We start from the raw sequence: 23,165 nt of genomic DNA, 5'->3' as shown, positions 1-23,165 counted from the left end.
AGAAGAAGTGGCATGCAACAATCTAGCGTACTAGAGGAACAAGATAACATGCCTAGCAACATCGCACATGTAACAAAAGCCATAATTTGAGACATGAACAAATCTCGACAAACGTACTATTCATTAGCACTCCTAGCTGCTACCTTGCGCCAGGGGCCGATGCAAGCGGCAGGTGATATTCCTATCTACACCAGCATATGCGAACAACCCATGCAATACATATAAACAACCCGTGAACTGCAAGTTATGCAACTTCATTGCAAGACATTGACAACTTCAAACAGATGTTTTCGTGTTTTAGGCACGGTGAAAATGACAGCAGCGTCGGAGTGATGTAGGGGCTTAAACAACAAAAAAGGGAGAGGCACGAGCACGAACAATGGAATGAAGAAGACACCGACCCAAAACATTAGCAGAGAAAGGGACGCTGGCCTGCAGCTTGGCAGTGAGGAGCGCCTCCGGGTGTTGCCAACGGCCGTCGGGATGAAAAGCCTCTTTGACGACAGCTTACACCCCTCGTTCATGCCCCTGGTTCGAGGAGGACGTCGTCGCCTTCCTCAACGAGACCACTGTTGCCATGGAGCCAACGGGCGACCTTCCATACGCCTCCAACCCACGCGCTTAGGCGCTGCGTTGCCTGCTGCCCACACCGGCCTCCACGGTGATGGCTTTTTGAATGCACTCGTGGCCCATGCGTGTGTCGACCATCGCACTGAAGAATGTCCACCTCTAGGCCATGCTCGCTGCCGACAGGAGCAAAGTGAAGTGAAAGGAAGCCTAATGTGCGCGGCACCCGACGTGCAGCACAAAACAATGAAATTATACGAAATCGCAACCGTCTTAAGGAAAAGACTGAAACGCCCATGAAGATCATCGACTTGGCATGCCCCGACACGCATAAGCCATGAACAGTCCCTGGGCATCCTTTCACGGGGCAGACCCGACGGCCCAGTTCACCGAGCAACCAACGCTCACACCCCGATATATCTCGTGTCAGCCGAGTGAAAAAGCACGACAAAAAAGCCAGCGACATCCTGATATAAGTATCCAGGCAGAACGTGGACCTCCTCATAGCTTAGCGATTTCTGACCGTCGGATCTCTTGTTTGATGCGTTTTCAGCCGTCAGATCGGGCCAGTGGAGGACCTCGGCCGTCGGATCGACCCGGTAACACTGCTACAATGAATAGTTACCTCACGCTGTAAAAGATCTCGTGCCACCGCCTGTAATTCTCGTGCCACGCCGAGGGCATTTTAGTCATTTCATTATAGGGTATAAAATCTCACCAGCTCCCCGTAGAACCCTAGCCGCTCGCCCCGCCGCCTCGCTCGCCCTGCCCTGCCGTCTCGCCCGTCCCGCCGCCCCGCCGTCTCGCCCGCCCCACCGCCCCGCCCATCCCGCTCGTCGTGGCCGTGGCCAATGACCGCGGCCCCGCCGTCCCGCCCTGCCCGCCGCGGCGGCCATGGACGGTCCTTCCTGCGCCGCATCCCCCGCCGGTCCTCCTTCTCCTCCTCCCGCACGCGCGCCGCGCCCTCACCTTTCTCTCTCTCCCTCCAAACCCAGCCCCACGCCGCCGTCATCTTCTTTGCCCAGCAGCTGCCGCCGCACCGCATGCTCGTGTGCAGGGGCGAGAAGGGGAACCACCGCCCGCCCCCGGAGCGCGAGAGGTGAGACAGCGCCCAGATCCACGGCGGCATCGACGCGCCGTCGTTGACCTGAGCCGCTATGGTCTCACCCTGCTGTGCTCCTTCCCCTCCACGACTCCTTGCTCGGGTAAGCACCCCCATCCCCATGGCCGTTTCACATTCCAGATCCTCCTTCTCTTATCTTTTGTGTGTGTGTGTGTGTGTGTGTGCTCAACTGCTCATGAAGCTTCTCTCTTCTCCATGGACGGACCTCACCAGGCAACAACAAGCCATCTCAAGGGAGTGGATTCTCAAGTCACCCCACTTCCAATCCATGGACGCCATCCACAAGGACCAAGATGACGACGCGCACATCCTCCCTCTCCGGTGAGTGATCCCACATCTCCTACCTCTGGCTTCATCTCTTTCTCTTGTGCTGCTCTAGGTAGGTGGTACTATATGCTCTGTTTCATGGCTATGTGTGTAGTGCTTGATGTGCTTCGATTATACTCTTGTATCATATCATGGGAAAGATTATGTTCCGTATCTACTATCACCTCCAGATTACTTACTTGTTTGTTTGATATATTCAGAGCTGCAGGCACCCTCCGTGGATGAGGACGACAACCAGGGCATCCATGGTCGACAGCTCGATGGCTCCTCGGGTAAGCAACACCCCCACATGGTCGCTTCAGTTTTCAACGCCTTCTTTTCTGTTTGTGTGGGCTGAAAATGTGTGAGCTTTATATGGCACAAGGGTGTGCATTCACTGATGAATCATTATATCTTTGATATTACGAATGTTTGAAGTCTGAACCTCCTATGTACGACGATGTGTATATTCTGTAAAATGTGTATTTTCATCATTTGTCTGACAGTCTAATACTGAGCTTAAACATGTACTCTTGGATGATATGCGTGAGTTGTGGACTTCCTGCCCTTTATCACAAATCTACAGTACGTGCTTCAGAATTTAGTTGGCATAAGATTAATTGTGCTTTTTATTTTGAGGAGGAAAGAGTACCTTGTTGAACCAACTCTTTGGGACTAATTTTAGGGAGAACCTACTCGGCGGTCCTGATGTTGCACTCGGCAGCGGCGCCGGCGGTGGCATCGTCTTGTTTCAGATTTACTGAATGTGAGTGTGCATCAAGTTTCAGATTTGTGCAAGAATCATCTTGTGTCTTTCGCGTTGTGTCTTTGTGTTGTTGAATTCAGGTTCCTGTCTTTCTGTTCGTGGAAAATCTTGTTCCTCCAAATATATTAGAGAGAGAGAGAGAGGATTGCGATCTTGCTTGGGTCGTGTAATCAGATTTAAAGGACACTATTTATAGTAGATAGGCATATGGTTCATTGCTAGCTTGCTAGACCTACGTGGCAAATGCCAGTGTGTATTTATGCAAGGTATAGCTTTCTGGATAAGTAATACCCCTTTATCTGTACATATAGTAGCCATGAAGGGTGGCTGAGCCATCAGGAGCGGCAGCGGTGGCCTGCTGCGGACGCTGCTGCGGCTCCCTGTTCTTCATCGCCTGCGTCTACCTGCTCAGTGCCGACCCCATGTATATCCTCTCCTCCCCGTGCTTCTCTTGCCTGGGAGGCAACTCTTCAGTGTGCTTGACATGGTCCATCTTCTCCTCCCCATTGCTCTCTCTAATCCCCAATGTTCACATTTGGTCTGCTCTTGTCTTGTAGATGTGCAGGAAGAAAAGGGCCATAAGATTGTACAGGCAGAACAGGATGTTGTTCTGTTCAACCACATTGCCCCTAGTAAACACGATGTAGGCAGTGTGGCGTGGATAGCCGATGCTTTAAAATAATTGTAGCGCTGATCCACTTTTCACATACTGAATCCTAATAACAGGGAATAAGGGCTAGGATCAAATACAATGAGTAAGTAGCAAAATTAGAACGATAATTGTCGATTAGAAGCATTCATCCGGATGGATTTATGAGATGCATATATAATGATGGCTCCAGTTCAAGTGATGACATAGCAGTAGCTGAAATAGAAATTCAGTGAGCATCTTCGCGTTAGATTTCATTTAGTTTCAATTAGCATTGGGCACTGGCTAGTTTCAATCTTGCTACCATTTATTTGGGAGCCCCCTTCTAGAGGTTGGCACGGGTGAAGTGGCAGCCACTGATTGCGTTGTAAACAACATGAATAGTGAGCCCGATGAGCAGGCTAATGGTGCGGGCGAGATCAGTTAGTACGACAGATAGAATGTTCATGCATATTGAAATGTGCCTTATTGACTAAATTTGATATTAACATGTGTCGTTCACCTTACTCGTAGATATGGTTGCAAAGGTTGAAGAAGAGTATGTCGATCCGGAGCTTGAGCAAGCTATATTACCACCCCCAGCCAACAGTAAGTTCCTGCAAGACAAACACAACAACATGTGTGTGGCATAAGTAAATAACTGAGTTAATTTGTTCATATGATATGACCTGAACATTCGCGTTAGATTTCATTTGTTCCTATGATATGACCTGAAACATCTTCGCGTTAGATTTCATGTACTTACTAATGCTTTGACCTGAAACTGGAACCACTGTAGCTGTTCTGCTGCCAATATAACTTCGTTTGCATTTAGTTTGTCGTAATATTAATTCAGGTTCTATAGTCTGCTAGGTTAAGTTGTTTATTTAGTTAAGTTCCCATCTAATTGCCTGAATTAGTCATGTATGGAGAGCAGCTGAAAGTTAGAACAGGGTATGCAACAATAGTGTGATTTATGTTGCTGGAAGTACTGCCAATGCTCTTGTCATTTTTTAGCTTTGCTCTCGGTTTTGTTGGCAAGGGGTCTTTGGTCATGAATCCATTGTAGAATGGAAATAGTTCAGCACCAAGGGATAATCGAAATTACTATCATGATATTCTAGGTAGTAATTACTCAAAAATATTTTTTTTGTTCTTCCATTTTTCTCCTTTAGTTTGGTATGATGATGAGTTGATGCCCCCGTCATGTAATTATTCCAAGATAGCCTGACTGTAATATTTCTGGGAGAAATATTATTACGAATGGAGAAAGCTTTATTTCAGGCATCTCAATTATCGTCCTAAAATTACAGTCAGACTATCTTGGATGAAAGACATAGTTCGTGTGCATCATGACATTCCCTGCAATATTTCTTTCTACGTAATCATTCATGTGTGTATATGTGGGTATGTTTGTTGGTATCTACTCACTATATTATATACTGTGTTATTCAGAGATCCCGGGCCCTGCTGGGAGATCAAAGGCTGGAAGTGCATGCAAGAGGGCATGTTAATCAGGCAGATTATCATTCAAAGTCTGGATCTACGATGCTTGTGGCGCAGGTCCTGTTTCTCTCATTCCTCCCTCCCAATCCTCAACTTTCTGGATCATGGACGTAATCTGGGCACAATCACATCTTTTTTTGGTAAATGCATATGAGCAACGAACTTGGGAGGATTTTTATTCTGTTGTTAGTTTGCTTCATCTAAATATATGATGTATTACGCTGATGAACAATTTGGCTGATACATATGGTTCCTTAGCTTATATTTCCGACCATTACAGTTAGGTGTCTTGATTGGCTTTGTGACTTGATAACATATTGTGGTTCGACCAGATTGGATTGCGAGATGCGACATTATGCAGGGGAGTCCTATTTTTATTTCAAAAGCTCGGTATTTTTTTACAATGGATGGCACAACTTAGGCACGCTTCGCTTCTTTGCCCAACCTGTTCCCGGAATGTTTATTTTAGTTCCTTCCCGCATCAGTTCTTTTTTATCTTTAGGCTGAATGATAGAGTGGAGATGTTAAACTCCTTCATGATTAGAACATGGTGATAAGGAGAACATCTTTTTTGACTTATGATTTATTTGAGATGTTTAGACAACGATTGCTACTTTCAAATTGATTTGATATGTTTCTCTGAAGTTTCATTCATTTCATGTGTGTTCAGGTATATATACTAGAAGTTGTTATGGCTCACTTCCATTTATATCATGTTTGTAACACCCTGAGAATCATGCTAAAGTAACCCCCTGTGATTAAGCTAATCATGTTGCTAAACAGGGCTTGATCACATTTGAACCACACCCTTGTCAAACTCCTAGTTCAAACTTCAAACATAATTAAAGTGGAAAATAAAAGTTTTCAAAAATTCAAACAGAAATGTTCAGTGGGTGCCAAATATTACACTGGTAATTATGGTGGAGAAAACACATTTTTATAAAATATCTAAATACTTTTAAATGAAATAAACAGAAAAGGAAATAAACAAATAAAAGAAAAGGCATAAAAAACAGAAAACAGAACAAAAAAAAAGAACAAAAGCCCCCCCACTGGACCTGGCCCAACTGGGCCACCCCAGGCCCAGCCGGCCGGCCCAAACCCCCCTCACCTTATCCCCTGCCCCCCCCCCCACCGACAGCCTCACCACTCGCTCCCCCCCGAAATATCTCACCTCCCTCCCCCCGATCTGGATCGAGGAGGAGGCCGTCGCCGTCGCGCTCGACCCCGCGCCCTCGCCTCGCCGGAGCACTGCCTCGCCGGCCTGCCTCCTCCTCCTCGCCGGCCTGCACCTCGACACCGCATCGCCGTCGCCCCCGTCTCCCCCTCGACCCCCACTGCCGTGACCCTGCATCCCTCGGTGAGGCCACCGGCCTCCGTCGCCCGCCCCTTTCCTCTCGGTCACCGCCGCCCCGCTCGCGCTCCGGCGCGCCCAGACGTGCCCCGCCGCGCCTGGCCACGCACGCGCGCCCGCACGGCCTTCGCCCGCGCGCGCCACGACCGCGCGCCCGCGTCGGCCACGCCCCGCCTGCCCCCCCTCGTCCTCGCGCCCTCGCCGTCGCGGGCAGGCCCGTGGCCTCGCCCCGCGCCCCCCCTCGCAGCTTCTTCCCCACGCCCGACCGCACCGACGCGCGCCCGCGCGAGCCGCGCCGCCGTTGCCTCCCACCGGTGTTGGCCTCTGGCTTCGCCCCGCACCTCGCCCCCGTACGCGCCCGTGGCCGCACGTGGCCGCCTCTGCCGCCCCCTGCTGCGGCGCTGCTCCGGCCGGCGAGCCTCGCCCGCGCGCGCCCCGACGGCCTTCGTCCGCCGCGCTCCCTCGCCGTCCCGTTCGGGCGGACGCCGTTACGCCGTTGCGCCCGTAGCCGCAGTGCCCTCTGGGCCACTGCCAGTGGGCCTCGCCCTCTGGGCCACCGCCAGGTGGGCCTAGCCCCACCTGAGCTACTGGCCACTGGGCCCGACCCCCTGGCCCAATGACAAACGGGCCCCCAGCGCCAGAACGTTTACTAATAAAATTAAATAAATAAATAAATTAATTAAGTTAATTAATCCTGTTTAATTTAATTAAATAATAATTAATTAGTTAAACCCTAATTAATCTAAATAGTGAATGACAGGTGGGTCCCACTGGACCCACATGTCAGTTTGACTTAGTCAACCCCTGTTGACTGCTGATGTCATTAATCCAAATTTCGAATTTAATTAAATAATTAATTAAATTCCAGAAATTAATAAAACCTTTAGAAAATCATATCTTTTAATCCGTAACTCGGATTAAAATGTTTTCTATATGAAAGTTGCTCAGAACGACGAGACGAATCCGAATACGCAGTCCGTTCGTCCACCACACCTCCCTAACCTATCGAACTAGCAACTTTCCCCCTCCGGTCCGTCTGTCCGAAAACGCGAAACATCGGGAATACCTCCCGGATGTTCCCCCCCCTTCACCGGTACCACCTACTGTCGCGTTAGGACACCCCTAGCACCGCTCATTGACATGTCATGCATCGTCATGCTTATGTTTGCATTCTATTTACTGTTCTTCCCCCTCTTCTCTCCGGTAGACTACGAGACCGACACTGCTGCTGCCCAGTTCGACTACGGAGTCGACGACCCCTCCTACTTGCCAGAGCAACCAGGCAACCCCCCCCCTTGATCACCAGATATCGCCTACTCTACTCTCTACTACTTGCATTAGAGTAGTGAAGCATGTTACTGCTTTCGATGAATCCTATTCTGTTGCATAGCCTGTCATTGTTGCTACAGTTGTTCCCCTTACCTGCTATCCTACTGCTTAGTCTAGGATGCTAGATTTCCATCAGTGGCCCTACATTCTTGTCCGTCTGCTGTGCTATACTATCGGGCCGTGATCACCTGGGCGGTGAACACGGGCATGTACTTATATACTATATACATGACACATGTGATGATTAAAGTCGGGTCGGCTCGTAGGAGTACCCGCAAGTGGATCTTTGTGGCGGAGCGACAGGGCAGGTTGAGACCGCCTAGGTGAGAGGTGGGCCTGGCCCTGGTCGGCGTTCGCGGATACTTAACACGCTTAACGAGATCTTGGTATTTGATCTGAGTCTGGCCATTTGGTCTATACGCACTAACCATCTACGTGGGAGTAGTTATGGGTATCCCGACGTCGTGGTATCAGCCGAAGCCTTCTTGACGTCAGCGACTGAGTGGCGCGCGCCGGATTGGACTGGAACGCCACTAGGCTAGGTCTGCTTCCGGCCGCGTACGCAACGTGCAGGTGTGCATAGGGCGATGGGCCCAGACCCCTGCGCGCATAGGGTTAGACCGGCGTGCTGACCTCTCTGTTGTGCTTAGGTGGGGCTGCGACGTGTTGATCTTACGAGGCCGGGCATGACCCAGGAAAGTGTGTCCGGCCAATTGGGATCGAGCGTGTTGGGTTATGTGGTGCACCCCTGCAGGGAAGTTTATCTATTCGAATAGCCGTGTCCCTCGGTAAAAGGACGACCCGGAGTTGTACCTTGAGCTTATGACAACTAGAACTGGATACTGAATAAAATACACCCTTCCAAGTGCCAGATACAACCCGGTGATCGCTCTCTAACAGGGTGACGAGGAGGGGATCGCCGGGTAGGATTATGCTATGCGATGCTACTTGGAGGACTTCAATCTACTCTCTTCTACATGCTGCAAGATGGAGATGTCCAGAAGCGTAGTCTTCGACAGGACTAGCTATCCCCCTCTTATTCCGGCATTCTGCAGTTCAGTCCACTGATATGCCTCTTTACACATATACCCATGCATATGTAGTGTAGCTCCTTGCTTGCGAGTACTTTGGATGAGTACTCACGGTTGCTTTTCTCCCTCTTTTCCCCTTTCTATATCGGATTGTCGCAATCAGATGTTGGAGTTCAGGAGCCAGACGCCACCGTCGACGACGACACCTACGACACTGGAGGTGCCTACTACTACGTGCAGGCCGCTGACGACGACCAGGAGTAGTTAGGAGGTCCCAGGCAGGAGGCCTTGCCTTTTCGATCGTTGCTACTTTTGTGCTAGCCTTCTTAAGGCAAACTTGTTAACTTATGTCTGTACTCAGATATTGTTGCTTCCGCTGACTCGTCTATGATCGAGCACTTGTATTCGAGCCCTCGAGGCCCCTGGCTTGTATTATGATGCTTGTATGACTTATTTATGTTTTAGAGTTGTGTTGTGATATCTTCCCGTGAGTCCCTGATCTTGATCGTACACATTTGCGTGCATGATTAGTGTACGGTCAAATCGGGGGCGTCACAAGTTGGTATCAGAGCCGACTGCCTGTAGGAACCCCCCTTCCACACTCCTTGGCCGAAGTCGAGTCTAGTCCTTGCAAAACTTTTACTAACATGGCTGTGCGGCTTACGGGCCCACGTCGCCATTGGGTGGTACTAGGATCTTTTACTCCTCGACCTTTACTCTGGGACTCTGAACTCTCTTCTACTCGGGTTAAACGACTTTACTAACTCTAACACTAGGATCCCGTGACCGCGTTCACCCCAAAGATGGATAAGCCATAGTTGTTTCTTAGAATAGTATTTTGAACAATGCACACACTGTCATTTGACTCCTTTGAAACGTCTTTGCTTTCAGATGGAACCCACGAGGCAGGTCGTTCGCCACACGATGGCCATTGGTGCCTCGGGATCACCTGCGGTGCTAGCTGAGATGATGACCTATCTGGGTTATCGCTGGCACCCTGAGTTCACCGTCTACGAGGAGTTCCAGGACTTTAACCAGGAGCAGTACCGTGCCATCGTCCACCTCTACTCTCGGGAGTACGACTCCACTACTGTGCTGCACACCGCACATGGTGTTGGTGTGACCATCGATATGGCTGTCCACGATGCAGCCTATGCTGCTCTGACACGTCTTCGTGGAGAGTATCAGGAGTTGGACACCTCCCCTTTCAGGCACATTGCTATCGCCTCTGATGTTGGTACGGAGGGATACTATACTGCTGCCTACTCCACTGTCACCCGGGAGCCCTTCTACCATCAGCACCTGGTTCTGCATGCTGATGGGCTGGATCGAGCTAACCGAGCTCTTCGCCACGAGATGTACACCACCCGTCAGCACCTTTACCGTGCTCTGACGCTGCTGCACCCCTTTGTCCGGTCTGGACAGGTACCGCGTGCTGCGATCTACCCAGCCAGGACCGTGATGCCCCACGGTGTTGGTTGGCCAGAGGTGGGAGGCTACTCTCCCGCACTTGGTCCTTTTCTGCCACCTGAGCACCGGGCTCTACACCTGAGTATCCGCGGCCCCCAGTCTGCTGACGTGGAGGATTATCCGTTACCTCACTACCAGCTGTCGGGCTACGATTACCTCCACAGTACCTCTTGGGACTGATGTAGGCTTGCTTGTAGTATTAGTTGCAGTCGCCGCGAGCCTGTGTGCCGCCTATGATGTTTTAGTCTATGTACTGAACTCTATGCATGGCCCCTTTTGTAAGTTATGCCGACTACTATGTAGTAGCTATCGTGCTCCATTCATTGTGCATGTTTCATCATGAATGATTCTTGTCATTGCAAATTTTCTCAATGCTGAACTACCCCTGTTATATATTAGCAGGATGGTTAGACCAGGTGGTCGTGGTCGTGGTGGCGATGCCCCACCACCACCTGAGTACATGGCTGGTATGATCCAACAGTTTGAACTGAACCGCCAATTCATGGAAAATATGATGGCTCAGTTTCCTCGCCCCAATATGAACCAACAGCCAGCTCAAGTGACTCTTCAAGATTTCATACGCCTCAACCCAACCATCTACCGCAGCTCAACTCAGCCTCTGGATGCTGATGACTGGCTCCGTGACATCACCTATGAGTTGGAGTCTGCTGATGTAGCCCCTGCCAGCTATGTCAATTTTGCTTCCTTCTTCTTGAAGGGACCCGCAGCTCAATGGTGGGACAGCCACAGGCGTACTCTGCCAGCTGGAACAATCATCACCTGGCCAGACTTCCAAGCTGCTTTCCGTGCCCGCTTCATTCCTCAGGGAGTCATGGACCGGAAGAAGCGTGAGTTCCGCAACCTCACCCAAGGCAACAAAACTGTCGAAGCTTATCAGCGGGAGTTTCTGGACTTGTCCCGCTATGCTGAAGAAGACATTGCAACTGATGCACGCAGACAGGAGAAGTTCCGTGATGGCCTTCAAGCTGACATCAAGCTCGCACTTCTAGTGCATGACTTTGCTGATTTCGCCACCTTGGTGAACAAGGCCATCAATGTTGAAACTGGTCTGCAGGAATACCAGAGCTCACACAGGCGCAACCGTGACACGGGCTCATCTTCGGGCCCGCCCTCACAGAAGCGTAAGATATGGATCCCGAACAGCATGTATCGTCCAAATGCTTCTGCCCCAAAGCAGACCTATGCTGCCCCTCGTCTGCCTACACCACCGTCCAGGCAGTCAAGACTTCCAGCTCCACCATCCCAAGCTCCTGTTCCCACTCCGAATAATGGCTTGTGCTTCAGGTGTGGTCAACCAGGGCACCGTGCTAAAGAATGCAACCAGAACCAGAATCAACTGGCCCTTCCAGCAACTGGCCGTGGTAACAATCAGCCCCGCAACAACAATGCTAAGTCTTATGGTCGTGCTCATGCCAACCACGTTGATCTCAACGAAGCTCAAGACCAGCCTGCTACTGTGATGGGTACACTCCTCGTAAATTCAGTACCAGCATCCGTTTTATTTGATACAGGTGCATCGCATTCATTCATGTCAGAAGATTTTGCATACAAGCACGACGTTAAATGCGAGGAGATGAACACCTCTGTATTGGTCAAAACCCCCGTGGGACAGTGTCAAACCTCCTTGGTTGGCATCGATGTCCCCGTGGAAATCGAAGGGCTGGAATTCTATGCCTCTCCCATTATCCTGAAGACGTCTAACATCGACCTCATCTTGGGTATGGATTGGTTGAAAGCGCATACTGCTTCTATAGTTTGCGCCACTAAAACCGTCCATCTGCTACACCCTTCAGATGAAATAGTTGCTTACCAAGCTAATCTGGTGCAAAATGCCGAGGCAAGGCTCTATGCATTGAATGCATTGAACGCTGCACCACTCGAGGGCATTGAAAATATTCCCGTCGTGCGTGAATTCCTCGACGTCTTCCCTGAAGAACTTCCAGGGATTCCCCCTGCTAGAGCTGTCGAATTCATCATCGACTTGAAACCAGGCACCACTCCTATAGCCAAGCGACCCTACAAAATGCCGCCGCATGAACTCCTTGAGCTTAAGGAGGAAATCGACAAGTCTCTTCGCAAAGGATTCATTCGCCCAAGTTGCTCTCCTTGGGGAGCACCTTCTCTCTTTGTCAAGAAGAAGGATGGGACAAACCGGTTAGTTCAAGACTACCGTCCTATAAACCAAGCTACCATTCAGAATAAATACCCTCTTCCTCGGATCAATGATCTGTATGATCAACTGGCGGGTTCGTCAGTGTTCTCTAAGCTCGACTTGAGGTTGGGCTACCACCAGATCCGTGTTCGCGAAGAGGATATCCCAAAGACCGCCTTCGTGACTCGCTATGGTTCATACGAGTACACCGTCATGTCTTTCGGTTTAACCAATGCTCCAGCCACCTTCTCTCGTCTGATGAACTACATATTCATGGATTACCTCGACAAGTTCGTCGTGGTTTATCTGGATGATATCCTGGTATTCTCCAAGAACGAAGAAGAACATGCTGAACATCTTCGACTTGTGCTGGAAAAGCTACGAGAACATCAACTATATGCCAAGTTCTCTAAATGTGAATTCTGGCTACCCGAAGTAACCTATCTTGGGCATGTCATCTCTAAGGATGGTATTGCCGTCAACCCCGAGCGAGTTCAGGCTATTCTTGATTGGACTCCTCCCAAGAACGTTAAGCAAGTCAGAAGTTTTCTCGGTCTCGCCAGCTATTGCCGTCGATTTGTCGAGAACTTCTCTAAGATCGCCAGGCCTCTGACTACCCTGTTGCATAAGGGTGTCAAGTTCCAATGGACAGACAAATGTCAGGAAAGTTTCCAAGCACTCAAAGACAAGTTGACTTCTGCCCCAGTTCTAGCTCCACCTGATACTAAGAAGGACTTCGTCATCTATTGCGACGCTTCCCGTCAAGGATTAGGCTGTGTCCTAATGCAAGACCGCAAAGTGATTGCTTATGCCTCTCGACAATTGCGCCCTCACGAAGAGAACTACCCAGTTCACGACCTCGAACTTGCTGCTGTCATTCATGCGCTGAAGCAGTGGCGACATTACCTTCTCGGTAATCATTGCGAGATCTTCACTGACCACCAAAGTCTGAAGTATCTGTTTACTCAGCCAGATCTGAACCTCCGTCAGCAGAGATGGATGGAGCTTGTTGCAGACTTTGACTTGGGTATTTCCTATACTCCAGGCAAGGCTAATGTAATGGCTGATGCCTTGAGCCGCAAGTCTTACTGCAACCACCTCCAGGTTCATAAAGTTCAGCCCTCGCTTTTTGAAGAATTCAGGAAGCTGAACCTCCATATTGTTCCTCCGGGTGCACTCGCTCCCCCTCCTAAACAATTTGGCAAGGTGAACCTCCACATTGTTACCCAGGGTTCCCTCAATACCCTAGTTGCTAAACCAGATCTCGAGGACAGCATCAAAAGGCTACAGGGGTATGACTCTGAAGCCCACAAGATTAAGCGCTACCTCGCAGAAGGAAAGCCCTCATTCTTCACCATTGCTGAAGATGGCACCTTATACTTCAAGGGCCGCCTAGTGGTGCCATGCGCAGAGAAAAACCTGGATATGACACAGGAAGTTATGAAAGAAGGTCATGATACGCCTCTATGTATCCATCCTGGTAGTACAAAGATGTACCAAGACATCCGTCAGAGATTCTGGTGGTCTAATATGAAGCAAGACATTGCTCGTTATGTTGCTGAATGTGACGTTTGCCGTCGTATCAAAGCAGAACATCAAAGGCCTGCTGGAACTCTGCACCTATCTCTATTCCTGAATGGAAATGGGACCATGTTGAGATGGACTTCGTCACTGGATTTCCCAAATCACAGAAAGGTAATGATGCTATTCTTGTCGTCATTGACCGACTTTCCAAAGTTGCACATTTTCTGGCAGTCAAAGAAACGATCACTGCTAGCCAGTTGGCAACGCTCTATATGTTCAGGATTGTTTCACTCCACGGTATTCCATTGGTTATCAGCTCAGACCGTGGCAGCTTATTCACTTCAAGATTCTGGGCAACTTTCCAAGAAGCTATGGGAACTCATCTGTCATTCAGTACAGCGTTTCATCCTCAATCGCAAGGGCAAGTTGAACGCGTCAACCAAGTTCTCGAAGATATGCTTCGAGCTTGTGTTATTTCCTTCGGCAAGAAATGGGAGGAATCTCTCCCGTATGCTGAGTTCTCTTATAATAATAGCTATCAAGCTAGTCTGAAGATGGCCCCCTTCGAAGTGTTATATGGACGAAAGTGCCGAACCCCTCTGAACTGGTCAGAAACTGGGGAACGTCCACTCTTCGGTCCGGATATTATCCAAGATGCCGAAGAACAAGTCCGCATTATTCGTGAGAATCTCAAGACTGCTCAGTCACGTCAGAAGAGTCAGTATGACCGTCATCATAAAGACATGGTCTATCAACCTGGCGAAAAGGCTTATCTTCGAGTCACACCTATGAAGGGTGCTCACCGCTTCGGGATCAAGGGCAAACTAGCTCCTCGCTATATTGGCCCATTCACTATTCTCGAAAGGCGTGGAAAAGTGGCATACCAACTGGAGCTACCGCCGAACCTTTCTCAGGTTCACGATGTGTTCCATGTGTCACAGCTCCGCCGTTGCTTCAAGGATCCAATCCGAGCTGTGGATCACGAAGTGCTCGAATTGCAGCAAGACCTCTCCTATAAGGAGCATCCGGTCCGCATTCTCGACCAAGCTGAACGCCGCACACGTCAGAAGGCGATCAAATTTCTCAAAGTCCAGTGGTCGCACCATTCTGAAGATGAGGCCACTTGGGAACGAGAGGATCGTCTGCGCGAAGAATACCCCGCACTGTTTCCTTCTACCTCCTAAATCTCGGGACGAGATTTTGTAGTGGAGGAGATTTGTAACACCCTGAGAATCATGCTAAAGTAACCCCCTGTGATTAAGCTAATCATGTTGCTAAACAGGGCTTGATCACATTTGAACCACACCCTTGTCAAACTCCTAGTTCAAACTTCAAACATAATTAAAGTGGAAAATAAAAGTTTTCAAAAATTCAAACAGAAATGTTCAGTGGGTGCCAAATATTACACTGGTAATTATGGTGGAGAAAACACATTTTTATAAAATATCTAAATACTTTTAAATGAAATAAACAGAAAAGGAAATAAACAAATAAAAGAAAAGGCATAACAAAACAGAAAACAGAACAAAAAAAAAGAACAAAAGCCCCCCCCCACTGGACCTGGCCCAACTGGGCCACCCCAGGCCCAGCCGGCCGGCCCAAACCCCCCTCACCTTATCCCCTGCCCCCCCACCGACAGCCTCACCACTCGCTCCCCCCCGAAATATCTCACCTCCCTCCCCCCCCCCCGATCTGGATCGAGGAGGAGGCCGTCGCCGTCGCGCTCGACCCCGCGCCCTCGCCTCGCCGGAGCACTGCCTCGCCGGCCTGCCTCCTCCTCCTCGCCGGCCTGCACCTCGACACCGCATCGCCGTCGCCCCCGTCTCCCCCTCGACCCCCACTGCCGTGACCCTGCATCCCTCGGTGAGGCCACCGGCCTCCGTCGCCCGCCCCTCTCCTCTCGGTCACCGCCGCCCCGCTCGCGCTCCGGCGCGCCCAGACGCGCCCCGCCGCGCCTGGCCACGCACGCGCGCCCGCACGGCCTTCGCCCGCGCGCGCCACGACCGCGCGCCCGCGTCGGCCACGCCCCGCCTGCCCCCCCCCCTCGTCCTCGCGCCCTCGCCGTCGCGGGCAGGCCCGTGGCCTCGCCCCGCGCCCCCCCCTCGCAGCTTCTTCCCCACGCCCGACCGCACCGACGCGCGCCCGCGCGAGCCGCGCCGCCGTTGCCTCCCACCGGCGTTGGCCTCTGGCTTCGCCCCGCACCTCGCCCCCGTACGCGCCCGTGGCCGCACGTGGCCGCCTCTGCCGCCCCTGCTGCGGCGCTGCTCCGGCCGGCGAGCCTCGCCCGCGCGCGCCCCGACGGCCTTCGTCCGCCGCGCTCCCTCGCCGTCCCGTTCGGGCGGACGCCGTTACGCCGTTGCGCCCGTAGCCGCAGTGCCCTCTGGGCCACTGCCAGTGGGCCTCGCCCTCTGGGCCACCGCCAGGTGGGCCTAGCCCCACCTGAGCTACTGGCCACTGGGCCCGACCCCCTGGCCCAATGACAAACGGGCCCCAGCGCCAGAACGTTTACTAATAAAATTAAATAAATAAATAAATTAATTAAGTTAATTAATCCTGTTTAATTTAATTAAATAATAATTAATTAGTTAAACCCTAATTAATCTAAATAGTGAATGACAGGTGGGTCCCACTGGACCCACATGTCAGTTTGACTTAGTCAACCCCTGTTGATTGCTGATGTCAGCATGACATCATGCTGATGTCATTAATCCAAATTTCGAATTTAATTAAATAATTAATTAAATTCCAGAAATTAATAAAACCTTTAGAAAATCATATCTTTTAATCCGTAACTCGGATTAAAATGTTTTCTATATGAAAGTTGCTCAGAACGACGAGACGAATCCGAATTCGCAGTCCGTTCGTCCACCACACCTCCCTAACCTATCGAACTAGCAACTTTCCCCCTCCGGTCCGTCTGTCCGAAAACGCGAAACATCGGGAATACCTCCCGGATGTTCCCCCCCCTTCACCGGTACCACCTACTGTCGCGTTAGGACACCCCTAGCACCGCTCATTGACATGTCATGCATCGTCATGCTTATGTTTGCATTCTATTTACTGTTCTTCCCCCTCTTCTCTCCGGTAGACTACGAGACCGACACTGCTGCTGCCCAGTTCGACTACGGAGTCGACGACCCCTCCTACTTGCCAGAGCAACCAGGCAACCCCCCCCCCCCTTGATCACCAGATATCGCCTACTCTACTCTCTACTACTTGCATTAGAGTAGTGAAGCATGTTACTGCTTTCGATGAATCCTATTCTGTTGCATAGCCTGTCATTGTTGCTACAGTTGTTCCCCTTACCTGCTATCCTACTGCTTAGTCTAGGATGCTAGATTTCCATCAGTGGCCCTACATTCTTGTCCGTCTGCTGTGCTATACTATCGGGCCGTGATCACCTGGGCGGTGAACACGGGCATGTACTTATATACTATATACATGACACATGTGATGATTAAAGTCGGGTCGGCTCGTAGGAGTACCCGCAAGTGGATCTTTGTGGCGGAGCGACAGGGCAGGTTGAGACCGCCTAGGTGAGAGGTGGGCCTGGCCCTGGTCGGCGTTCGCGGATACTTAACACGCTTAACGAGATCTTGGTATTTGATCTGAGTCTGGCCATTTGGTCTATACGCACTAACCATCTACGTGGGAGTAGTTATGGGTATCCCGACGTCGTGGTATCAGCCGAAGCCTTCTTGACGTCAGCGACTGAGTGGCGCGCGCCGGATTGGACTGGAACGCCACTAGGCTAGGTCTGCTTCCGGCCGCGTACGCAACGTGCAGGTGTGCATAGGGCGATGGGCCCAGACCCCTGCGCGCATAGGGTTAGACCGGCGTGCTGACCTCTCTGTTGTGCTTAGGTGGGGCTGCGACGTGTTGATCTTACGAGGCCGGGCATGACCCAGGAAAGTGTGTCCGGCCAATTGGGATCGAGCGTGTTGGGTTATGTGGTGCACCCCTGCAGGGAAGTTTATCTATTCGAATAGTCGTGTCCCTCGGTAAAAGGACGGCCCGGAGTTGTACCTTGAGCTTATGACAACTAGAACTGGATACTGAATAAAATACACCCTTCCAAGTGCCAGATACAACCCAGTGATCGCTCTCTAACAGGGTGACGAGGAGGGGATCGCCGGGTAGGATTATGCTATGCGATGCTACTTGGAGGACTTCAATCTACTCTCTTCTACATGCTGCAAGATGGAGATGTCCAGAAGCGTAGCCTTCGACAGGACTAGCTATCCCCCTCTTATTCCGGCATTCTACAGTTCAGTCCACTGATATGCCTCTTTACACATATACCCATGCATATGTAGTGTAGCTCCTTGCTTGCGAGTACTTTGGATGAGTACTCACGGTTGCTTTTCTCCCTCTTTTCCCCTTTCTATATCGGATTGTCGCAATCAGATGTTGGAGTTCAGGAGCCAGACGCCACCGTCGACGACGACACCTACGACACTGGAGGTGCCTACTACTACGTGCAGGCCGCTGACGACGACCAGGAGTAGTTAGGAGGATCCCAGGCAGGAGGCCTGCGCCTCGTTCGATCTGTATCCCTGTTTGTGCTAGCCTTCTTAAGGCAAACTTGTTTAACTTATGTCTGTACTCAGATATCGTTGCTTCCGCTGACTCGTCTGTGATCGAGCACTTGTATTCGAGCCCTCGAGGCCCCTGGCTTGTATTATGATGCTTGTATGACTTATTTATGTTTTAGAGTTGTGTTGTGATATCTTCCCGTGAGTCCCTGATCTTGGTCGTACACATTTGCGTGCATGATTAGTGTACGGTCAAATCGGGGGAGTCACAATGTTGACACGGCGAATCAGCTGGTTAGAATTATGTATATTTTTCTTCACCTTGTGAGAGGCACATCTTTCAACCAAGAATGTCATCAGTGACTATCCAGAGGACATGGTAAGAGTACAATCTCAACACTTGCATTTTCATCTCCTTCTACCTTTTTGTTTCTTGAGGTGTTAGAATTTGTGGGAAACAGTTCTGGATTTTTTTGTGTGTATGGTAGTTTGCAAGTGAATTTGCGACTATTTTGGATACTATCCCCAATTAAGGTTAATTAGAAATTGTGGATGCACACGTGGTTTGTGTTCTTTATCATGGGGTATCTGTTCTTCTGCACATAGGTAGAACGTGCAATATAAAGATTAATTAAAGGTATACATTAGTGTCTATGCATTTCTAATCTCTGTTGAACTGATGAAAGGATGCACAATTATGTTTCTACTTAGGAAAACCAGTTTGATTAGAGTTTTTCGTTCTCGTGAACTTTGGGACGGTCAATGTGATGTTCATTTAGCTTTTGACTATGCAATGTGAGGCAAGCCGCGCCCCCGTATATCACGTTTGTGGTAAATGTAGCAAAGCTTGTGCCTACCCTTTTAGTATCAATATGGTTCAGATGCAATATTTTTTATTTCATTTTTTTTGCTTCCATCACACACATATGGCATTAAAGTTCTTTATCATGTATGTAGGCAGAGTTGATGTATCACTTACTGATGCTCTTACGGTAAACTGTACAATATTAAGGTGTTGGGCCCAGAAACAGGACGAGTAATCCTCTTTCAAGGTTAGTTTTGTTCCTACTTCTTTATGTACATAACTCGTGATTTGATGAATAGTTAAGTTCCCTATATTTTAGTATTTCTTTCTCTTTCTCTTTCTCTTTCTCTTTCCTATTTATGGTTCCGGAACTGAACTTCTACCATTTTCTACAAAATTAGAAGAGCAAATAATGTTGACAAATGATTATGATTGCTTATTTATTTTCTTGGTGTTAGATTACTAATGTGGAGAAATGTAATTACTTACATACCAATACCATGAGTCCGCTGTTCATTAATGTTCACAAAAAATGATGATAAATTTGGTAATTAATTGGTGTCTATTAAGTGTAAACTTTATTGAAAAATATTTTGTGTTCCGGCCCTATGAGTCTTTGTTTTGTTTGTTTTGCAGAGCACACAGTAAATACAATAGAGCACAGAGCACAGAGCAGTAGCCTTTGGAGCAGGTTACAGTTTCTACTTGGTGTTGGAAGGATTTGGAGCAGGCTACATCTATTATGACACAGATTGGTTATGCAGGATCTCTTGGTAATGAAGCTCTTCCATTGGTTGTACCTAATCTTGTATGTTCCATTCTTTTTCCTTTTGAGTGGATTGCTATATGGAATACCATCTATTTCTAATGAATTTATATGTTGCTTGCTGCCTTTTTTAATTAGATAGATCCAATAACTATACCAATTAATAGATTTTTTTGTGACTGATATATGATTCAATGATATAAATGCTATATATTTTGTATCCGATATGCAAGGTTACTTGAATCTCCTCCCCATCGCGTGCGAGCGGGCATGATAGAGGGCGTAGCCAAAACCATGACATGATGCTTGCCCCGGCCGCGCCCGCGGTCCACCCGTTTATGGACCCCCAAGGTGAGCCACCCAGATGCGTGCTGTCTGGGTAGATCGGACGGCCGAGAGCCCCAGGTAGGCAACCGCGGCACACCACTGCAGAACAGGCGGGGCAGAGGCCCTCCTCACCTGCAAAGGCTTCCAGACGTCAATACTCTAGCATTCTTTATAGTAATAATGTCTTAATGTAGTCAACTGCGAAAGCGGGTCATTAGTGAGCTATTTGAGAAATCTCCTTTCGTGGTTTCAAGGATTGAGATAATCTTGTTGATGTTATAGTTCACATGCATACTAGACTGGTAGAGATAAGGGCATCTCCAACGGCAACCCGCAAAATTCCTTCCGCATTCGTCCGCGGACAGGGGGTCTAGTCCGCGGACATGGATGCGGGAGGACGCCATCCAACCGTAGCCGCATACATTGTCACAACAACTCGAACCAACCGAACATAATTCATGCAAACACGGCCGGATTTCATATAAACATGACATATTTCATATAAAAATGTTGGATTTTCATATAAACATGACAGATTTCAGTACATTTACATCAACTAAGCGGTGCTAGTCTGGCTCTGGAGGTAGAATAATACCTAATCTAAATCGCCGCCCGCGGATCCCTTTGTCTTCGTCATGTCCAGCAGCCCGATCACCGAACTGTTGGGAGCCCCGGAGGTATATGTTTCAGTGCAAAGGATGTCTCGCTTCCCCACCGCACATCGGACTAGACCCCCGGGTGATGCTTTAGTGGGAGGGGAAGGCGGCTCCTCCGCTTCCGTGGAGCCCATGTGGGATCGATGGAGATCCTCGCAAGAGAAGAACCGGACAAGACACCAGTTGTGTGCGCTGGCGTCGCCTCGAAGGTGGCCTTCATGGGACCCAAGCGGTGTAGGACTCCCGTGTTCTACTTTTCCTTGATGACGGCGGCAGACGTGAAGGCGCCGGCCACCGAATCGTCACTTTTCGCGCACCCGGCTTCTGTCTCTGCCTGCATGGCGCGGTCACAGATACGGGAGGAGCGGTCACAGGCACGGGAGGCACGGTTGCAGACACCGAAGGCGAGTACGACGCGGCGTCGTCGACGACAACGATGACGCCCGTGCCGCTGCGCTCCCCGCCGTGCTGGCATGGAGCAACTCGCCACTCCTCATCGGTTAGGCCTCGAGCGGCGAGTTGTTGAACCACGTGCCGGCTTGGGGCGGCAACTTGCTCCGTCATGTCAGGCGCGAGAGGTGGAGCAGCGAGCTGCCTCGCTCGTATTCGGTCGGCTCAACGAGCCACCCAGCTGGCTTGTATGCCGGAGAACTGCTCTTCGGAAGTCATCAGAAGAGTGGTGAAGGAGGAAATGGGGGGAGCGTGGGAGAGTTGCGATTCTTGCTTGGCGTCTGGCCTCGTTTAAATAGAGGGGGGACAGGAGGAGCTCGGCCAACGTTGCGTTTAATGCCGGCCCGCTCATGAACGGACATGTGGACGGAGTAGGTTTCTCGGTTTCCACGCAGGTTTAATGGAGGCGTATGAATGCGGCGATAAGGCGTGTTTAATCGGGCGTGCAGCAGGCGACGCCCTCGGCCTACGAGTCTTCAATTGCGGAGGCGGTGAGAGGTCGCATCCGCTCTGAGCCGTCTTCAATGCGGAGCGGCGTGCTCTACAGAGGCATGAATGCGGGCAGTTGGCGCCAGGCGGGATGCGCCCGCGGGAGGTGAGAGGGGTTTTTGGTGGGTCAGGGCGGTCAACAGCAGGCTTGGGATTGGTCCGGACTCCCGTAAACCTCCCTCATTTTTGTCTCTGGTTTACGGGAGAAATCATGCCCGGACCGTCCCGCGGACATATAGGTCGGCGTTGGATGGCTTCCACGGTCCGAACAGCGTGGTCCGGAAGATTGCAGAAGGTTTACGGGTCAGCGTTGAAGATACCCTAATAATTACGAAAAGGCGAGTCGTCGCTACATAGTCGAGCCCATCACCAAGATGACCTGACAATAAACTGTTCAACATCCAACATCCATGTGCCAAAAACAACAGCAAACACAGGGTTCACTGCCGCCTACATTTGGCAGCCGAAACATATAAATGAGACAGTCTGATAGGAAAGTAAATTTAGAGACTATTTAAGCCCGTTGAGGCCACGATGCACTGTCGCAAAAGGTAGAACTGTTCATACTTTCTTTGGAGTTCAATCATCTTCAGTTTTGACTTGCCCCATCGCAGAATGACCACCACCATGTCCTGTCACGGCGATGTGTTGCAGTGTTGCAGCCCCCTCGATCAGCGCTTCTGTGTCTCGGGCTTCATGGAGACCAATACAATATGTTAGGAACGAACGAGCTTGACAAATCAGTTTCACACGAGCTATGAGCTACGAACCAGATGCTACTGCAACAGATCTAATATGGATTTTGTCAAAAAATGAATGGGGTTAAAGATCGCATAATGCTAACATCACTACCATCTAAAATGGACATGTAACAAATGTAAGTTTTAATCTTAGCTATTAATCTGCATCAGGAGTCACACAATCTAAGATGTGTGCTCTGAAGCAAAATTCACTTTGATAAATCTCGAAGTGAAAAAAACGTGTTTGGTCCCCATAACAAAGGGTGAAAAAACACTTTAGTTATTTCCTCACAAATGTTTGGTGTATACTCGTGATTATATTTTGTACTCTATTCGTATGGATGTGCAAGATGTATTTTGTTTGCCAATGTTGGAGCTTTGACCCACTATTAATCTGATAATATGTATGTGATTTATATGACACAACATTTGTAGTATCCAATAATATCAGAAAACCAAAACCGAATATGACTGTGATTGTTAACTATTGGTAAAACAGCGTACACAAAATTTATGGTCAAAGGTTAAAATAGCAGATTTGCTAATTCTCATCTTGCTGAGAAATAACGAAGTCTCATCGACTCTCCTTATTTCATAATGTAGTGCATATAGATTTTTTG

The 23,165-nt window shown here is 49.7% G+C and overlaps 1 protein-coding gene across 5 annotated transcripts; it reads left to right on the top strand.

Moving 5' to 3' along the window:
• Positions 1-1,876: 1,876 nt before the first annotated feature.
• On the top strand, positions 1,877-18,681 carry LOC123141815 (uncharacterized). 5 transcript variants are annotated; one of them, XM_044560885.1, is made up of 7 exons: positions 1,877-2,011; positions 2,218-2,289; positions 2,682-2,762; positions 3,925-3,999; positions 4,846-4,953; positions 5,567-5,611; positions 18,586-18,681. In XM_044560885.1, the coding sequence occupies exons 1-5, from the start codon at positions 1,984-1,986 to the stop codon at positions 4,902-4,904; spliced, it is 315 nt and encodes a 104-aa protein (XP_044416820.1). In that variant the 5' UTR covers positions 1,877-1,983; the 3' UTR covers positions 4,905-4,953; positions 5,567-5,611; positions 18,586-18,681. The 5 variants fall into 5 exon arrangements, 2 of the variants coding, with proteins under 2 accessions (XP_044416820.1, XP_044416819.1); XM_044560884.1 differs by lacking the exons at positions 5,567-5,611; positions 18,586-18,681 and adding an exon at positions 2,503-2,581 and having other exon boundaries at positions 4,846-5,383; XR_006470433.1 differs by lacking the exons at positions 3,925-3,999; positions 4,846-4,953; positions 5,567-5,611; positions 18,586-18,681 and adding exons at positions 2,503-2,581; positions 3,074-3,896.
• Positions 18,682-23,165: the final 4,484 nt, after the last annotated feature.

Source organism: Triticum aestivum, chromosome 6D (genome assembly GCF_018294505.1).
Source record: "Triticum aestivum cultivar Chinese Spring chromosome 6D, IWGSC CS RefSeq v2.1, whole genome shotgun sequence".
Lineage (NCBI taxonomy): Eukaryota > Viridiplantae > Streptophyta > Magnoliopsida > Poales > Poaceae > Triticum > Triticum aestivum.
Note: the sequence above shows the minus strand (reverse complement) of the source record. Positions and strands in the feature narration are given on the sequence as shown.